Raw genomic sequence first — 18,878 nt, 5'->3', positions numbered from 1 at the left:
GTAACTTAAATCTAGCCATAAATTTACCATCTTGACAACTCGTTAACATAATTCATCCCTCTAATCACCGCTAGTGGTCATTCGAGCTGTACAAGCCTCATTTTTTATCCATGATACATCTGAAAAGCTTGTGGAAGACTGTTTCTCTCTATTTGATAAAAATTACATAAAATCTTCCGAGATGTGGATGGTTCAAGAAAGGGCACGAAATGAATAGTGCGGTGGGGGACGTAATGGTTGCTATTAGATGAAGCATTGCTGGACGGCTCGGTACGCTTTCGTTTGAAGGAGTCGTCGTAAAAGTTGAGATGATACCGCCGTTCGGACGTTTACCACTATGACGCAATCGTGCGCAAGAAGCTCTTTTAGGTGTACAGAGACAAACAAAAAAAAGCCGGCCGCATTGTTGACGATCATGACACAAGAGGCCTTGGATATGCAATACGTTTAGTGATGCGATCAGATTGAAGAGGGAAGAGGAGGCGTAAGGGTATGTCTTACGCTGAATGTAGTTGGCTTGCAAGAAAAAGAGAGTAGTTGGCTTAAAAAAAAAGTTGGATGAGATTCGCATCGAATGTGGATTAAAGTAAAGAAACTATAATTTTGTTTAGCAAAACCAAAACTATACTACGGTCGGAAGGGTAATCTCATATCGACTCATCTGTTAATTCATTATAATAATTGTAAAATAATAATATTCCATTTTTGCGTTAAGATCCCGAATCACTATTCATGTACAATATTTTGAAGTCTTTCTAAAGGTGTTTTTGGAGACATAATAATACGTTTCATCATTTTGTTATTGGAAAAATATTGGATTGAATTAAATGACCAAAATTCAATGAAAAATACCAGTCATTTTATTTACATATTTAAAACAAATGTTTAAATCCACACAAATAATTTGTATGACGTATTTGTTTGCATTAATAACTTGCATTTGTTATAAAATTTGGCGACATCATTCGAGCAGCGCTGTACTACCGATTAGATCAGATTTGCTTGTTTTGATGTATCGACATACAGCAAGCATGCATGCGATACATTGATAGACCACCGCCTAATGCATCACTACACGAGCTGTCAAATAACAAACTGTCAGAACAATCAGCTGTGGTTTAAAAAACCGCCGAACGGCACAGGTACCAGAAATCGCACCCCATTAAATGTTTCGAGAGTGCAAGGTGTCGATCAAAAGTTTCCATTATGAAAGATATAACGTTTATTTCTTCGAGTTATATTTCCCTGCGCGAAGCGTTCCTCAGCGTGCCGGTACCGGCGAATCAGTTCAGCCTTCTAATGCCCACGCAGGACAATGAACCGTAAGTGCTAAACTGACAACAAGAAAAGATGGCGAGATTGTGCAACATTCTCTCTACCCATTTACAGCGCTGGATGTGAAACGTTGGACGACATTTACGAAGTGTGTGCAATGCAAAGTTTGAACTGCAGCTTGGAGGAGTTTCAGGTGATAGACAAGCAACTGTTTAATTGCATTTTTGGAACGAAATTTTCCACCCATTTGCTCGGTGGCGGCCTCAATAAGCTCAGTCTGTCAGAGCCGGCTGTAGTCACCAAAGCCAAGGAGCAAACGGTGTGCAAAACGCGCACCATCGCTGGACGTCCTTCGTGGCGCATTTCACTGGGTACGAAGCTAGACCCAAAGCCAGCATCAGCTGCCAAGCTACCGGAGTGGTTAGTTGGAACGGATCGTCAGAAACTTTACAATATGGAAGCACTAGACGGTACCGGAAAACGGCTTGACCTGATGCTCATGGGCGTAGGCGAGCCGAAAGTGTCCCGTGAGAATGGTAAGGAGAACCGTGTCGCCAAATCGAACGAAGGTTTAGGGAAGAATATCAAGCAGCATATCGCTATACCCCCAAAAGCTGTGCCGGCTAGCCATACTCAAGGCAATGTTCCGGTTGTCAGGTCAACGCGAGAAGCCTTGTTAAGCATAGGGTTGAATGAAAACGTTACCCTGCTATCGGACAAACTTATGCAACATTTTAACAAACTATCTAACGTTGGCGTTCCAGTACTGAGAAGCAACAGTGGGCCAAATATAGGCGTGAAAATGCGCCGGAAACAGCAGCTAGGTGCACCTTCTTCCATCACTGCACCTACGTCAGCGAAACAGAGAAGAATGTCCACCGGGAAGGATTTGACAGGCGATCGGAGGGTAGTCCTTAGTGCAGATACTTCCGCACTGTACAATGATGAAAACGCAAACGTCTGCCAAGCGGGGGTCAAAGATAGTCGGAATACTCGTAAAAACGTTTCCAAGCGAATTTTGCGAAAATCAACCATTAATCAGAAAACAGTAGGCCACACTAGAGAGCGAACAAACGGCATGAAACGATAAATCAGTTAACTTAAAATCGATTGTAAATACTTTATGCGGCACTGGTGAGCCTACTAATAATAAGTGTTGACAATTATGATTTTGGAATGAATAATTTATGCTCGCGCTTTGTTTGCAGCCTTGTTTTAAACCCGTTTTTCAAACATATGCTTCTCGTGTAGTAGTCATAAAGTATTTTCTGCTGTAAACCGAGGTTGAAGCCGGCTAGTAGTGTAGTTTCTTAGCGCGTGGTTTAATTCTCGCGATGTCCCCTTCTCAACGATAGTCCGGGACGATGGCACATGGGGTGTTGTGTAATGGATTTGCGGGTATGTTTCAGCCACGAACGAATAGGTCATCGCGACGTCTACCCAAAAGTTCGGGCACCGGGCGGTAGCAATCCCCCGCCCTAGTACACCCAGTCCCATTTGCTGTGGTGTCTGCCTTCGAACACGTCCAGCCCGGTGTAGCGTGAGTTTACCTTGCGCACGAAAACGCGCCGATTGCCGATCGGTTGCAGCGCCCGATAGTTATCAACCATGGGCGAACCGTGAATGCCAGTGTCGAGCTAAAAGAAAGAAACGAAATGAAATGGATTTAATTTGATTCCTTTTTTAAAACTGCAGCCCGCGAAACACTCACTGTACGAAACCGCTTCATCTGGTTGACGGAAAGCTCGAGCAGATCGGGAAAGACGACCCACGTGACCGCCTCGGAGCAGGGCGGCGTCGTGAGCGAACCCTTGTACGTGTAGAAGCGCGTCAGATCGATCCCGTCGATCAGCGACTGCAGGGTGAAGGTGTGGTTCAGCTGGAGCGTATGGTCGTAGTCGACGATCTGGCCGAACGAGCGCACCAGTGTGTTGATGCTGGGTGCGTCCTGCTCGGTGACCTGGTAGAAAAAGCCCAGCACCGTAAGACCGTCGGAATAGCCCAGCGCCTCGCCGACGGATTTGTACTTTTTGTTCCGATGTATGATGTGCATCTCGAGCGGATACCTAGCGAACGGTCGCACAAGGACAAATGCATAATAAATCTCTCCGGCCTGCAGTGTCTGGTGCTGTTGGTGAAGGCGATGGTGCAAGAGCGCACAAGGTTCGCACAAACACACGCGCACACCTACCTGATATCGTTGAGTACGTGCTCTGCGCCACGGTTGTTTTTGTCGCCCCAGTGAAAGTGCAGTCCTTCCAGCTCGTACTCGTTCTCCAGCTTGCCGCCAAAGATGTACGGATGCTTGCCGCTCGTTGGGTCCGTTTTCGGAATCGAGAGGGACACTGCGGGACGGAAAAAGGGACAGAGCGCGAAAACAGAAAGGCAAAGGGGGCTGTAAATGAAAGAACTTGCGCGCCCTCCGCCCAGCCAGCATACTTACCGGAATGGCCATTGTTGTGGATGGTCATCGGGCCCGGAAGGAGATTGTTGTATCCGACCAGCTCGATCGCCGGCATGTACAGCGGGACGGCCCGATGGCTATGGATCGCGATCGGTGACTGATGCGCGCCGGCGCAGCTTTGGTGCGCTTTGGACCAACGTCGCTGGTCCGGTTTCGAGTAGCCGAACCGATGCCCATCCGCACCGTCGTACCAGCCTGTGGGGCAGGAAAACGTTCATCGAACGATAGCGAAATGTTATTGGTTGTGGCACTTAGCGTGTCGGAACTCATGTATGTTAAATGTGAATGGAGAGAGAGAGAGATAGAGGGATGCTGTAAATTCAAAATTGGCAAACCACGCCATCGTGATCGTGTACTTTAACCCTCTTTTGCCTCCGTAAACCTTGTACGATGATAGCATGTTTAAACAATCATGTACAACCACACCATTTGTACAAAAGGAACCAACTTGAAACAGATTATTTGTTAGCAAATCAACTTTAACTTAGCTACTCGTGAAACTAGAGGAAATTAAACGAACGATAACAATTTCAAACGATGTCACATAGTAATGTGCAAATATGAGTAGCCATTAACGTTACAGCACACCTCCAACCGAAAGCGAAAAGAGTGCTTATTGCTGTTTTAGCTCGCAAGTACGATATGATACGGGCCTCTAGCAAAGTCTGTGACCATTTACAACGGCCAGCCCGCAAACGATTGCCCCTCTCGAGATGCACCCGAGAATCACCGCTCATAAAACACGGGCCACGTGCTCCGCTCGCTTGCAGTTAGATAAACTCGGCTGCCGCCTGTGGCGGGAAGGGGGGGGGGTTGGTTTACGGTGTTATTTTGCTACACCTATGGGTGCAATTGTGCGGCCGCGGCTCTCCTAGTGTAAGTGTGCCGAGAGGTCACTGCTTCCGCGGTGAGCAGCAGCAGCAAAACAGATACGCCTGACTTTCGGTGGATGAGCGCGCATGTGAGCACTACTGGCCGTTTGGCAAACCCTTCCGTTAAACGCCCCTCCAAAACCAACCAGAGCCAGTGCAGTGCTCTAGTAATCCTCCCGGCATTAGAGCACCTATTCACATTTAGCAGGAGGGAAGGTGCGTTTACACAATCGCACGCTGGCGAGAGGTTGTCCCGCAATCTTTCACTCTCTCAAGTGTGCACTCTTCCCATCGAACGTGTGCTTCTTATCAATGTTTTAGCAATTAATCTAGAATCACAGCTTACCGCCGATTAGCAGCAGCGCGAACAGCAGCGAGGAAACAGACCGGCAGCACCTCGATCCAATCGACAACTGCATGATGAACACCTTTTTAGCGATGGTAATGTTTCACTTTCCAACCCTTGTTTCACTTTGCGCCGAGCTCTCACTGATCGTTATTTGCAGGCACGATTTCGATTTCAGAGTTCACAAAAAGGATGCTTTTAACGACCGGTTTGGAGTGGGACTGCAACAGAACTGTTCGCGCGCAACTGAGCTTCGGACGCAACGGGAACGTGCTTTTCTTCCTTTTGCGCGAGTCTGGATTGCGTTTGCGATTGCGGCTGCAGCACACGTGGCGATACTGCGAGCACCGATGGGAAGGGATGACCACCACCGGACACTATCGAAAATCCCACACAGAAAAGCGCAATTGCACCTTCGACGACAGATGACAGAGAGCAGCAGTAGCAGCAGCAGACTGTCTGTTGTAATGTGCACGATCCTACAGCGCTCTGTACCGGCGGCGTCTGTCTCGACCGATTCCCGACCGCAAACTGGTACCTTCGGCGCGCCACTGATAGTGTTTTATAGAATCGTGTGCATAGAAGAGCAGCAGCTCGCCTCGATGCGTGCAGAATACCTGGGTGGACACAAACCGACACTCACCATAATGGGGGAGGTGTTAAAGCGAGCGCGCGAGCGCTCCCTTGCGTGTATGCGTGTACGCTTGGGTTTTATCCCTTTTTCCTTGTTGGACGTCTTCGGAATGGACATTAAAATTTTGCCACCACGGTTTGAGAATGCCACGCCAGTGGGCAGCGGGCAAGTAAAGAATTATTCCGTACCAAGATGGCCTGCTCAGACTTACTTACCATAGGCGGATTGGGGCGAATTTTTGACCATTAATTGCTCGAAAACGTGCGGCGCCTCGGCGCAACGTGTTTAGCGCGGTGGACCCCGTGTACGATGTGCCCTGAGGACGGTGTAAATCTCAACGAGGCTGATTGGGATGGGAGCAACGGGAGGGAGGGGGAGGGAACAGTGGAGTGTCGATGGGCAAATTTTAATTACCTCCTGTGGTTGGAGTTGCGTGCCTTTTGCGGGGGGGGGGGGGGGTGTTAGGTTTTGAGGAAGGGAGGATAGCGATGGATGGATGGACATAAATCAATGTGCGTCTTATCTTTTGTTTAAGAGACATTTAGTGAGGGAGTTGCGACACTGTCATCCTCTCCTGCGCAGATGCGGAAGAAGCATACCTAATTCGGTTGCTTTCCGAAGCCCTTGATGGGAGTTTGAACGTGATAAGGCAGCGAACGATCTGGGACAGAAAGGTTGAATTTGTAATGGCGTTAAAATGGTGCATTTATTTGATAGGGTTTTTAACCAGATTTCACATTGACATGATACAAGCCCCTATGCTTGTGTTTAGAAATCAATTAATAGTAGACAAGATATGTTAGCGATCTGAAACATCGTGTGGGGCGGTCTAGCACGATCGCTATAATGCTATGAATTTCACTACCAATATTCGGAGTCAGAATTAGTTGTGTGACTACTGGACCCTAAAAATAATACGTTATTGACTAATCATAACATAACATCGTTATTAAGTATGGAAAGATACGGAAGCTGAAAGGAAAAATTCGATCTCCTGAAGAATGTTGTCCTTCCTGAAGGCAGATCCTAGTCTTCAAAGGCGATCAATCATGATCATTCAATTGAACTGATCAGTGATTGCAGAATTTGTGTAGGATCGAGTTAACGGGACCAATTTTTCATTCAGAATCTTAAATTTTGGATGTTTTGTACCGCTTAGTACTCAACAACCATCATACAAAATCAACGCGAGGGTTATTCTAACAGCTACTGGTTTGTCGACTGCAGCTGCTGCTGGGTTATTAAGTGCCGCTCACGAAGTCAATCTACCAAGGGCAGCCGGGAGAGGGACAAACATGGCGTTGCGACGGCATAAGGTATAGGTGTAAATTACCCGATCATTGAAATCGCGACACTCGCCACCGAGGAAGTCGTCGTCGAAGCTTTTTCACCTCGTTTCACCGTCACACTGTTTTCATTATTTTCCAGCACGATCGAAATTCCCCCCACACACACACACACACAGGTTGTCTCGTTGGTGTAGTGCCGGGTTGTGTAGTGTAGACAGCTGTAAAATGTCTCCGTCAGATGATTTACCCGAGCATCATTGAAGCAAGGAAGTTAGTAATGTTGGTGGGGTATGATCTCCACTTCCCTTGTTGCCAAGGTCATTAAAGGTAACGTTCATTTCCGAAGAAAATGAGCGCTCCGAGTGAACTTCCCGCTATGTAGGGATTTTCCCTCAACCGCGTATAGCCCTCGATACATTCTCTTTTCTTTTTGTTTCGTGCCATATTGGAGAGCCTCTAGACATTCGCGAGGTACGGCCGAAGGAACCAGAGGGCTCTTGGGTGCGGTGTAAAATATTTCGATGATTACGGCTGTAATTTATATTGCATCTTCGTGATGGACGGGCCGCCGATGCCCACTAACATATTTTATCGATTCTAGGACCGTTTTGTGTACGGTATACACGCCTTATAAAATGGGCAAATTGAGCTTACCGAGCGCTAATTTGAATAGACAGATTCGACGGATTCGATCCGAAGTAGTGGGGATAGCAGGCGCCATCACAAGACGTACGCCACCAGCACCAATCCTAGTTACTGTTTCTCTTCCGCTACACCTCCCGCGCTATGTATTATTGGCCTCCCCAGGTCCCGGTATGTACAGCGATCGAGGTAGAGATCGTTCATTATTATGCTGATTGGAGGGTGTACTTTCGTTGAAATATGCTGACATAAAAATCACAACTTTACTACCGAACGTGTGTGGAATGAGGGAGCGGGAGCTGCTTGTTCGGGTCGCCGGCCCTACACAGATAACCGGTAGCAGCAGTAGCAGTAGCTCACTCAAACCATGGCTTTAATTTGATTATAGTTACAAGTGCTTTACCGGCGCATACTTGTGCGAATAATCATCCGCACCAAAGCCATCCGTATCTACTTCATCTACGCAGGCTACTTAACGCAAATGTGTCTGTGCTGGATTGCGTAGTTTTAAATTGGTCTTAAAAAAGAAGGTGGCTGCCAAAGTAGCCGGAACCCACAAAACGGAACCGGGACAACGCATAGAATCCAAACCATCAAAACAAACACACACGCGATCGAGATTTTAAGGTGAAATATTTAAACAGTTTATACTCCCATTTCCACCTTCCGTTTTTGACGCATTTCGGTGCAGCAACGGAACACGCGCACACGATTATCGAGCTATAAATATAGGCTAATAGGTGCGTTCTCGGCTCGTTCAGCAAACCTATCAGTGAAGTAGTTCGCTCAATCGCCTTACTTCTAACGCAATTTTTAGAGGCATGGAGAGAGGAACCTGCACCCACTTCCGGCGCGGGAAATCAGAACAAGCGAGCCCGTGCCGTGCTTCTGGAATCCGATCCTGGAAGTAGCAGCAGCAGCAGCAGATATTAAACAGCGCCGATCGCGGCTCGTTGCTACCGATTAGCACCGATAATGGCATTAAAAGCTTCGACTCGTCCGGCCACTCATTCGGTCGGTCCATGCGACCCATTTCACGCCCTCGTATTTAGATGTGGAGCACGGTGCGAAAACGAGAACAGTGAAGATCGTTTGCCGCAATTTGTGATTGAATCTGGCGGTTAAAAAAGCGTCTTCAGATGGAGAGGCGGTACGTTATGTTTGATAAAAGCATTACCGCAAAATTAACGGTTCACGGATAAGAACCAACACCTGCACTATTACTACTACACAACACGGCTAACAACGTCACAGAAATGGCTCACGTGGTGAAGAGAGCATGGAGGGAAGTATAGGTTACCGGGAAGAAACGTTTAAGAGTGCTGGCACTTCCCACAGCAAATCGTATCCGATACAAACTTCAATTTTTGTGAAGCATATATGTCTTTGTGTCTTCAATTTTCTCATAAAGTCTGGAAACATGGTTTGAAAGTTCTCGAAAGCTAAAACACTAACAAACACCAACCAAAAAACGCCCAATGTACTCATACTGGAGCGGAACAGCACATGTGATAATGATTTGGCACTTCCTCATTTACACCTTCAAGTGTTTGCGTGTGTCGTGCCCGGGGTAAGAAGATACAGTGAAGGGTGTAGGTTGAGCTGAAACTTCCCTTTTTCTATCGTTTCCCGGCTGGTTCCTCACGATGGGTCAATGGGTGGACATGTTCATTGCATTGCATTGCTTCTCAAATTCTAGTCAGAATTTGACAGCGGAGTAATTGTACAACAGCTCATTTGATGAATACTGTGCACACATATGTTTTATGTATATTGTGACTTTTCGGATAAACCTAAAACATTAATGAATCAAAACATTTAGTAACATTTATAAGAGTTTTGCAGTAAATTTCTCCTAGATGTGTCCTTTTTCAACAATATTGCATCAACAATATTTTTAAGTTAAACCATACTATCTGCTTTCTCAGTACTCTATAGCCAATAGTGACTGGGAAACCAAATATAAGGTTAGCAAATATAAACAATAGCGCCATCTGTACACATTGTATAGTAGCGCCATCTGTCTTACTTTAAGAAACTCGCTGAGAACAGTATGATCATGATCTTTTATGTTTATTGGTTATGGAAAAATTATGGAACGTCCGCCCATCACTTCGAGCCTGCATCACTGTGAGCAGGGCAGATGGAATGGTGCGAAATCGTGACGCGTTCCTCTTGACCGGGATCGTAACACGTGCAGAGCACCCCTTAGGTGAACTTGGTTGGCTTGGACATCTTCCGCAACTCACCAGTGTTTTGTTGTTTCAATTTCCTATCAATTTTTTATGTGTTTTTGTTCGAAAGATGCTTGTTTTGATCACTGCGCACAACAAGTAGATCGATAGACATGATCCAAACTGAGAGCATGTCACGAGACTTAAAAAAATGGTACAAAACAACATATTTTGATGATGATCTATTCACCCCCAGTTCGTGAGGATGCTATTAGAGTCTTGTTGGTTAGTACTACAGCTCTGTGCAAGTGGCGCCTTTGTTGTTTTGATCGTCTTTGGCCCGATTGGTGATCCACAGTTTGATCCAATGCAGTTGCTTAGGTCAATTTGGCTGTAATAGTTTTCTGCGGCACATGAGACGTCCGTTTGAGAGTTTTAAAAATTTGCTTGCAACTTCACAAGAAACACCGAGTACCGAGTTTCACCTGGCTGCCACTATCAGCAACCCAAAGTGGGAAAAAAGTGTCAAATTTCGCAAAGCACAACAAAGAAAACGCATCCCCCGGTGATATCCACTTGGAGGGGAAAGTTTTGGCTCGTACGGTAGGGGCCATCACCACGACGGGCATCTGGTGGTTGTCCGTTCGGCAGAGCTCTCCTGGTTCGGTTCACCGATTTCTGTGCGTTGGTCAATGCTTTTATCTTAAGCGGTCACGGTTGCTTACGCACTGCAATGATTTGGCGAGGGGAGGGGGCGACCGGCTGCCGTCAGTATCGGGTTGAAAAAGTGCCCACCAAACAGCGAGCAACGAACAATCTCAACGTCTCAACGCCCTCTTGCGGTGTGGCGGCATAGCGGACTGTTTGAACTTTCCTCTGCCGGCATGACTGGATGGCTTCGTCACTATTATTGTTATTAGTAGCAGCAGCAGCAGCAGCACGCCACACATGGCTGCGTGTGTCCATGCCCTTCACGTGCCGGGGTCGGGGTTAAGTAAGGGCGCGAGTGAAAGCTGCCTAATTGCATACTTCACGCAACCGCCAGCGGCGTGGCTGCCCTATCGGTCACAACGGCCATACGGCGGCACAATGGTACACACACACTGCTCCATTGTCTTCTCACGTGACCGTGGCCTCCGCACGGTAATGCACCGGTGATAATGTGGGATGCACTCCAGCACGATGCATCTCCCCGTTGCACACCGATGGGACAACGATGGCAATGAACTGCGACGAACAGATTAGCATCATTTTGCGATAGATATGTGGCGCACATGACGGGCTGTATGGCTGGCGGAAGACAATATTGCGGATCATCGCTTGGATCTCGTAAACTTAGCGTCGTGTGGAGTGTGAGGATACGGTTGATTCGAGTGACACAGATTTGGGGATGTTGCATTTCTCTTTTTGCTGTCGCTTTCATCAAACATGTTCAATTTTGAGCCATGGTTTGTATGTGCTTTTTGCAAATAAATGCATTCGACCACTACCTTGCACACATAGAGTGGTCGAAGTGGGTTTGCTTTGGCAAAGGAGTGTAGAGAGTAATGTTTTCCGCTGTGGAAACCGTTGCAAATCACAATCACAGACCATTGTTCAATCGTCTCTTAATGGAAATGGTAGGAAATTAGGGCCAATGAATGTAAAGATGAGTTTAACTTGTTTACGGTGCCGCCTTGTGCTGTGCATTCGTACTTGGTTCTTATCTCGTGTAGAGAATGATTTCCATGCGCAAGAATGATCTTAGTACTTGGTTTAAATATCATTTTGTCTTACGTGTATGGATCGTGTGGACTAGCTGAAAAGCGCAAATACGACTTTAATGTGCCATCGTTAAACAATGAGAAAGACACCTTGCGAACTTTGGGGCCTTTTGGAGCACTTATGGGCAAACAAATAGCTTCTTCTTTGGTTTGCACGTGAACAATCAGTAAAAATGTCGCTATTCTTCGTTACTGCATAGAATATTAGTTTTAAATTTGATAACATACGAAAGGAAACATCTATTGAAGGCAATAAAAACATTGAAAATTCTTTTATTTCAACTATCAGAAACAGTAAAACATAGGAAAATGAGTAAATGGAGTACAATGTTATTGGTATAGCTTGTGTGTGTACATAATGATTTATGATATTTGATTGTTGAGTGATTTATAGACATTTCTGCAATTTTTCTGTGTTTTCACTTTTGTATTAGATTTATGCCGACTCCGGAACTAATTATTTTGCTTTTACTACAAATGTTTCGAGGAATAAAAAGCCTCCTGTTTGATGAGTTTTTGTAGTAGAAGTGTTTCACTGGAATGTATTAAACTTGCCTATATCCTTCTGTTCCGTTATGTTATGTATCCTTCCAAATTCCAAATGCATTTTTCCAAATTTTGATGATATCTGGAATTTTTGACTGATTATTGATCATTCAGCACCATGAAATATAAGATTCGCAGAGTCAATTAAGAACATAAGCAACCTCCAAAGGTACTAACATTCGGCAAATAATTCATAGAAGTTACTATTCTACTACTCTAATACTGAAGACCATTCAAAATATCAAATTAAGGGGAGTCTTAAACGGTTGTCAGTCAAAGATTTTAGGTGAATAAATGTGATAGACGTAGATCTTCTATGTGTGATAAATGTAGAAAGGTGGCAGACTTACAACAAAGTCCGCCCCAAAAATGCTCAATTTACCGTAGAATATCCGTTCAAATATGACCTTTGTATACCAAAGCTTCCGATGTTGTGTGGTGCCTTCGGGAAAGTGTGCATAAAGCTAATTCCGGTGGCACTGAGACTAGTATTATTAGTGTAACGAAATGTGTGTATTGGTCATTCAGCACAGGCAAAACAAAAAAATAGATCCGTGCCAAATCCAATTCACCCTTGAAAGCACGCAAGCAAATATCGGGCAAAATGGTTCACGAGCCATTCATGGCTTTCACGGCAATTCGAAATGGTCGCGGCGATCGCGGCTAATGTTTTCATTCGATGGGCTATTCGTGGAATTGGAAACGATCATCAATCCCCTACCGCGACGGCACAGAAGTAGCAGACATTGACCATTATGCGTGGAATAGATGTCCACACGATCTTTACGACCCTACCAAAAACACAGAAGGCTGGTGACACTGAGTCTTCAAAGTCACGCGGAAGGCTACAACCTCATCACAGCTGTGTTGATGAAAGAGTGGTGGCGTGTTTGTGCAAAAAAACAAACCGGAATAGAACCACTAAGAGCACCTGAGCACCACGCAAGAGTAGCAACAGTGCCGGATCCATACACTCACTCACACACCGGTCGTACAAGGCTGGGCTGTGGAAGATCCCCCTGACTCATGGCTCGCTCATGGGCAAGCGCCGTTTGGAACAGGTTTTTTTATTGGCAAAAAAGGCGGCAAGCTGCCACGGGAGAGGGAAATTTCTCTATTACGCCATCAGGCGAAGCCGGTTGTTGCGGAAGATCCTAACGTAATAGAAGCGTAAGACTCAGCGCGGCGCAGACGGTGGTGGCGAGCAGAGCGAGTTGTGGTGATTGATAACAGTACGGTGGAGTTGTTGGTCGTTGCAGGAAGATCGCGTGCTATCAACAGGTAGTCAAGGTGCAGTGATAGGGAAGAAAGCGTTATGGAAGGAAAGCGATTGAACCTGCGTATGCTGCGTTCCGGATGCCCAGGACAGGACAAGTTTAGCACGCCCGCCCTGTCAATAACCTGTGTATCTTTTATTGCAACGCAAGCTTATCAAGGTGTACCGATCACGAGTGATCGCGAGTGAAAGATCGGATATGTGTTCAAGAGCCATTCTCGTGTTGATTTCTGAAGAAGTAACAAGAGAAATTGGTACAAAGAGGTGAAGTTGTTATTACTTGCCAAGAGTAGTACTTGCGTAGATTGAAGGGTCGCAATCATCAGATCAGATTATTTTGGTTGCATTTGAATGATAGCACCGTAAACACACGTGTACAATAACAACATCAACAAAACCCCCGTTAACTGATAAAGACGAAGATTCACTAAGCGCAATTTGTGCAGCGAGCATTACCCAAAAAAACACTTACAGGAAGGGAAAGTAAGTTTTTGACTGCATCAAACTGTACAAAACACATCCCTCGAACCCATAATTGAACCATTTTTTGCTGCTGCCGTTCCGTGAGCAGGATGTTCGTGTGTGAGTGGATGTATGTGTGTGTGTTTGTGTGCTCAATTTGTTGTCTAAATGCCTCCCCACGTGTGAAATGGAATTGATTTGGAGCTCTGTAGTGTAGTGTGCGAAAAGCAATGGACATTACAGTTTTTGTGAGTGCATAATGCGATATTTTGCTGTTTGCAAATACATGTAGGGGAAATGGGAGCAAAATGAGGACTGGTGGTTAAATTACAGCGGATTAAAATAGAATTCATCATTTTCAACGCAAAATATGCACTGGTTTATGATCATGATCAATTTACTGCTCTAATGATTATAATTAATTTAAAAAAGGAGTTAAGAAGATTTTGTCTTTATCAATTGGTGAGGTGATTGATAAAGACAAAATCTTCTTAACTCCAAGAGGTGAATGTGCAACGTTTAATCATTGCCATGTAATATCAATGTTGTTTAATAACTTTAATATGAATTATTACTTCAAGTAAGAATTTTGAAGGAATTTCCCGCATTTATGTGAAATGACACTGACAAATGTTGTATTTAAAGCGAAATCAAGAATTTGGAATTTGATTGTACATTCTCAAAAAGTGAGTACATTTTAATAAAAATGATATTAAGTTGCATTGGAAATAAGAGAATTTTTCATTAAATTGAAAATTTACGGTGATTTATTATTCCACATTTTGTTTCAATCCTAAAGACACTTTATTAAACTTACTCACAAGTATTTGGAAACGAACAGTCCACATATTTTAAATGTAAAATTTCCTACAATATTTCAACCATGCTTCCTTGGCTTGGCTCCCTCATAACTTATTGATCGCTCAATCCGTTTCGAATGATACAACGGAATTGAATTGATACGGAATGGTTCCGGTGAAGGGGAGGTGGCGCTAAAATTAAATAACGGTCTAAGTGGTGTAGCGATTTGCAGAATGCAAACCCGTGATTGTAGGCTTTTTGCATATCCTGTGCTGCGAAATAATTTGCTTTGCCTGTACAGTTAACACCTATTATCGGTAGGACGCAGATGATGTAGGTCGATTATGATTGCTGATGTAAAGAAAGCGAAGAGGTTGCTTGTTATACTGCGTTAGCTTAAAACATTTGCAACGTTGTATTCTTAGCAGCATGATACACGATCGTACTTCATTAGTTCGAGAAACAACCAGACTTACCGAGCTGTGATCTTCGTTCTTTTGAATGAAGCTATAACCTTCAAAGCAGCCGTTACCCCTGGCAACCTTCTTCGGCGAATTCAGTTTTGCTAAATCAAATTAGAAACCCGGTTTGATAGGCGTTTGTTTCATCTCCTTCAAAAATGTCGATCACACCAAACTGCTGCAGCCTTTGACGATCGAACTCTCTACACCCATGCCCGAAACGTTTCGATTCACCTTGATTTGGGCTGGATACGATCCGGCGAGCACATGTGTGTTTTTTTTTTTTTGGTGAACTACTTTTACAAACGGCTGGTGGGTAACCTTCGGCAGCAACGCCTTCACGTGTTCAGCCGCGCCCCAAGCCACTCGCTCGGGTGGGGATCGATCCAACGGGTGGGAAATGTGTTGCGATTTGTGCATTGCGCAATGGTGTTGTTTTATGTTGTTTCGTTGCAGTTGCATCGAGTCTCCTTCGGCCAGACGTAGAAAAGCAACGGGCACCACGTTTGACTGCACAAGCAAAAGTAACATTTTTTGTGTCGATTGTGTGTTTGTATGTACACCAGAAGAGAATAGGCATTGGTGAGGAATGGAACGGTGGGCAGAAGAGAGGGTGACTTTGTTTCAGTTCTTTTATACACCCGGTAGGATAAGTTTGGGAGCGGAAGATATAGGCCGAAGAAATTGAAAACACCCATCGTGGACGGGTCCAATCCGCCGCTGCTGCCACCTCTTTCACACCGTTGCCACCGAAGCAAGTGTTGCTAGAAAGTAAAAATGGAACATAATTTATGTAGATTAAATAACGGCGAGCCGGATGGTTTGTTCATTTTATTACCTGCATTTATTGCAACAGTGGAAGACGAGCGACATTGGGGGTGTTTGTTGGTTATCAACGTTCCGGAAGATGTTATTTATTTGCAAGATATATTATACCGAGGCTGCTGTTTTGAGGCCGCACGTGTTTTTGGAAGATGGTAACCTCCAGTTGATTGTGTGTGATGATGTTCCCCGTGTTGCGTCACTTTTGACGTAAGGAGAGCCAGCTTTTTTTTGTGAGTGCCGTTTTATGGTTCGCCGGTGCAAATTGTATACAATATAGATTGCGAAACAAATGGGGCCTTAATAATCTAGCACCCGAAAACGTCCTCTCAATTCTTCAGCTGGTTTCATCCGTTGCTGGGGGTGTCGCTACCTTTTGTCCAAACGAGCAATCTACGGTGAGAAACACACGAATTTCGAATTCCAACACCATCGGGCAGTGTTGAAGTGTTAGGTTTTGAGTTACAATTTCACTTTTGTTTTGTTTTGTTACCCCCCACACAATGGGTTTATGTTGTCTCGGAGGTCTTGGACACGAAAACCTCGGTGACCACAGTATGTGGGAAAGCATTGTGTCAAGAGCCCCCCTGGTCGTTGGGGACGGTACTTTGCCATCAAATGTCGCCCACCCGCGACGCATACGACGGGGCTCATTAAGGAATGGAATTTGTGTTTGTGCAGCTAATGCAAGAGGACAGACAGACAGTTTGGTTTGCGTAATTCGCCATTTCTCCATACCCACTGTGAGCATTGGTTTGTGGTTGACAAAAAAAGCACCCCACGTAATGTAAAATTTAAAGCTCCAAATTGTATGGTATAGGATACATATTGTGATACATTTTTTTATTGTTAGAAAACCCCCCAAAAAAGCTTATAATAATTATATTGATTGCTGAATCAGTATTCAGTATCAGTATCCCGGGGGCTGTCTACGATCTGTTGAATTTTAATAAATAAAAATCAAATATCAACCACAGCTATTATTATCTAATACTGCAAATAAAGCCGCTGGGCCGTATTATATGTATGGTCTGTCTTCCTCTACCCAGACGTTAGAGAGGGTGCAGAGAAAATGTTCCCTCTTGTACTCTCCGCTGCATTATGTTGGGCTTAACCAACATCTAATCTTAGCTCGAATGCACAATGCATTTCCTTCACTGTTCGGTTTTTTGTCCAGAATGATCCGTGGCGAAGAGATCATTTCCATGTCATTTATTTGAGTGCACAGCGTTTTCTGATTTCAATGTTTCGGGTAACAGTATTCGGCACACCTCATGTTTGAAACTGGTTAGTGTATATTTCCTCGTCTTTTCCTATCCCATATTTCCTGCATATTCTGCAGTAAATATCAAAATTATATTGTTAATCCCATGAAATAATGTAATTCACTTAAACATAGATCAATGAATTGATCTGTTTGATCTTGGTCTCATAAACTTTATATACATTTTTAAGACCATTAATCCTTCATTGGGCTACAACATACAACAACATAGGAAAGCCGCATAATAATGATATTTACAAGTAAGTAAGTAAGTAAGTAATTTATTGATTTGTTTTGTAACAATATTCCACGAATTATACATTGGTTCCGATCGATTGACCTCTACTCAATAACCTGATTGTTATAACGCTTTGCGTATTTGGATTGTACATCTTTACCTGAATTGAAGTAGATCGGGAAAATTAGAAAAAAAACCTCTGATTGTTTCATGATATTTACATCAGATAAGTGTATGTCGAATTTGTTTGGACTAATGGCATATGGGTTCTAAATTATTTGTCAATAGCCGACAGATCTCGGTACCTATCGGTACCATTTATTGACACATCGGTTACAGTCTACGGTGTGATACAAGTATTTCGTTATTCTGCAGTTATTTAAACCATTCGCCTCTATTTTAAAGATTTATTGCTCGTAAAAGTTCAGTTCAGCAGTAGGATATCCGCTGTGGTGTTTCAATCTCCGTTTAGGAATAATTATGAAAAGAGATGATCCTCACGGATACTGGATCATGTAATATATTATATACGATGCATGCATACGATACCAATATTTCCAGGTGTTGTGTAAGTCTCGTAGTTCTTCACTGCAGGATGAAAGGTACAAGAGTAGATCTGATATTTGAGATTCGGGTTATTCGTAAAATTTTAAGTTATAGGTGGCTAGAATCGGCCTCATGGTACAGTCGTCAACTCGTACGACTTAACATTATGCCCGTCATGGGTTCAAGCCCCGAGTAGACCGTGCCCCCATACGTAGGACTAACTATCCTGCTATGGTAACAATAAGTCACTGAAAGCCAAGCTCACTTTCACTAGTTGGATACAGGCATGCCTTGACCGATATCGGTTGTTGTGCCAAAGAAGAAGAAGAAGGTGGCTAGAATAATCCTATATGTCATTACTGACAAGGTCTATGCGAATACACCCTACTTTAAGTGTTAAGATGTTTTGACGGGTATAACAGTGTAAATCTCGTATTTTCAAGTTCGTTTAGTCTCTTAAATGTCTTTTGAGTTTCTCGATGGATTAGAAATGCAAATTCATGTTACCTTTGTTGATATTCTTTTATCCCAAAAAGAATGTATGCCGTAATCCATTAATATCCTGCTGGAAATTATTTAGTTTATTTAGTGTATTTTGATACATTACTTACACTCTTCGTCTCTACGCCACTCCTTCACAGGAACGGATCCACTGAAAATGCAGTCCGCTCGGATTGCATCGCTGCTGCCAGTGTTGCTGCTACTGCTGCTGGCAGCCCTGGCCGATGGATGGCCGTACCCGCGACCCCTGCCACAGAACCTACGCCGACTGCCGAGGCGGAACGACTTCGTTGCCTACAATTTGCACCGCGTCATACGCCCGCGGGACGTTAACGATCTGGACGTCGACCAGGCACGGAAGGCCATGCACGATGTGCACGAAACGATCGCCGAAGTGCAACGACTTTTGGCCCTCGATCCTTCGCTTCCCAGGCTAACAAGGTAAGGCTTCTACAAGGTGGCAGGCGGGATACTTTCTTCCGTGACGCTTCATTAACGCCAT

The 18,878-nt window shown here is 44.4% G+C and overlaps 3 protein-coding genes across 13 annotated transcripts in view; 2 read left to right on the top strand and 1 right to left on the bottom strand.

Moving 5' to 3' along the window:
* LOC120896086 overlaps positions 1–18,878 on the top strand; it is a 71,045-nt gene that overhangs the window by 49,748 nt on the left and 2,419 nt on the right. For 7 of the 11 annotated variants that reach the window (XM_040299925.1, XM_040299931.1, XM_040299933.1 and 4 more), the window contains one exon: positions 18,517–18,817. In XM_040299925.1, the coding sequence (XP_040155859.1) occupies positions 18,517–18,817 (301 nt within the window). The other 4 variants (XM_040299934.1, XM_040299935.1, XM_040299936.1 and 1 more) reach the window with 4 other exon arrangements.
* Positions 1,076–2,459, top strand: LOC120896088. The gene is made up of 2 exons (XM_040299938.1): positions 1,076–1,322; positions 1,390–2,459. Exons 1-2 carry the CDS (start codon positions 1,207–1,209, stop codon positions 2,363–2,365), a joined length of 1,092 nt encoding a protein of 363 aa, XP_040155872.1. The 5' UTR covers positions 1,076–1,206; the 3' UTR covers positions 2,366–2,459.
* LOC120896090 (carbonic anhydrase 7) lies at positions 2,439–5,491 on the bottom strand. The gene is made up of 5 exons (XM_040299941.1): positions 4,958–5,491; positions 3,719–3,934; positions 3,467–3,620; positions 2,987–3,341; positions 2,439–2,912 (listed from the first exon to the last, which is right to left on the bottom strand). The coding sequence occupies exons 1-5, from the start codon at positions 5,028–5,030 to the stop codon at positions 2,754–2,756; spliced, it is 957 nt and encodes a 318-aa protein (XP_040155875.1). The 5' UTR covers positions 5,031–5,491; the 3' UTR covers positions 2,439–2,753.

The sequence above is a fragment of the Anopheles arabiensis genome, chromosome 2, assembly GCF_016920715.1.
Source record: "Anopheles arabiensis isolate DONGOLA chromosome 2, AaraD3, whole genome shotgun sequence".
Taxonomy (NCBI): Eukaryota; Metazoa; Arthropoda; class Insecta; order Diptera; family Culicidae; genus Anopheles; species Anopheles arabiensis.
Note: the sequence above shows the minus strand (reverse complement) of the source record. Positions and strands in the feature narration are given on the sequence as shown.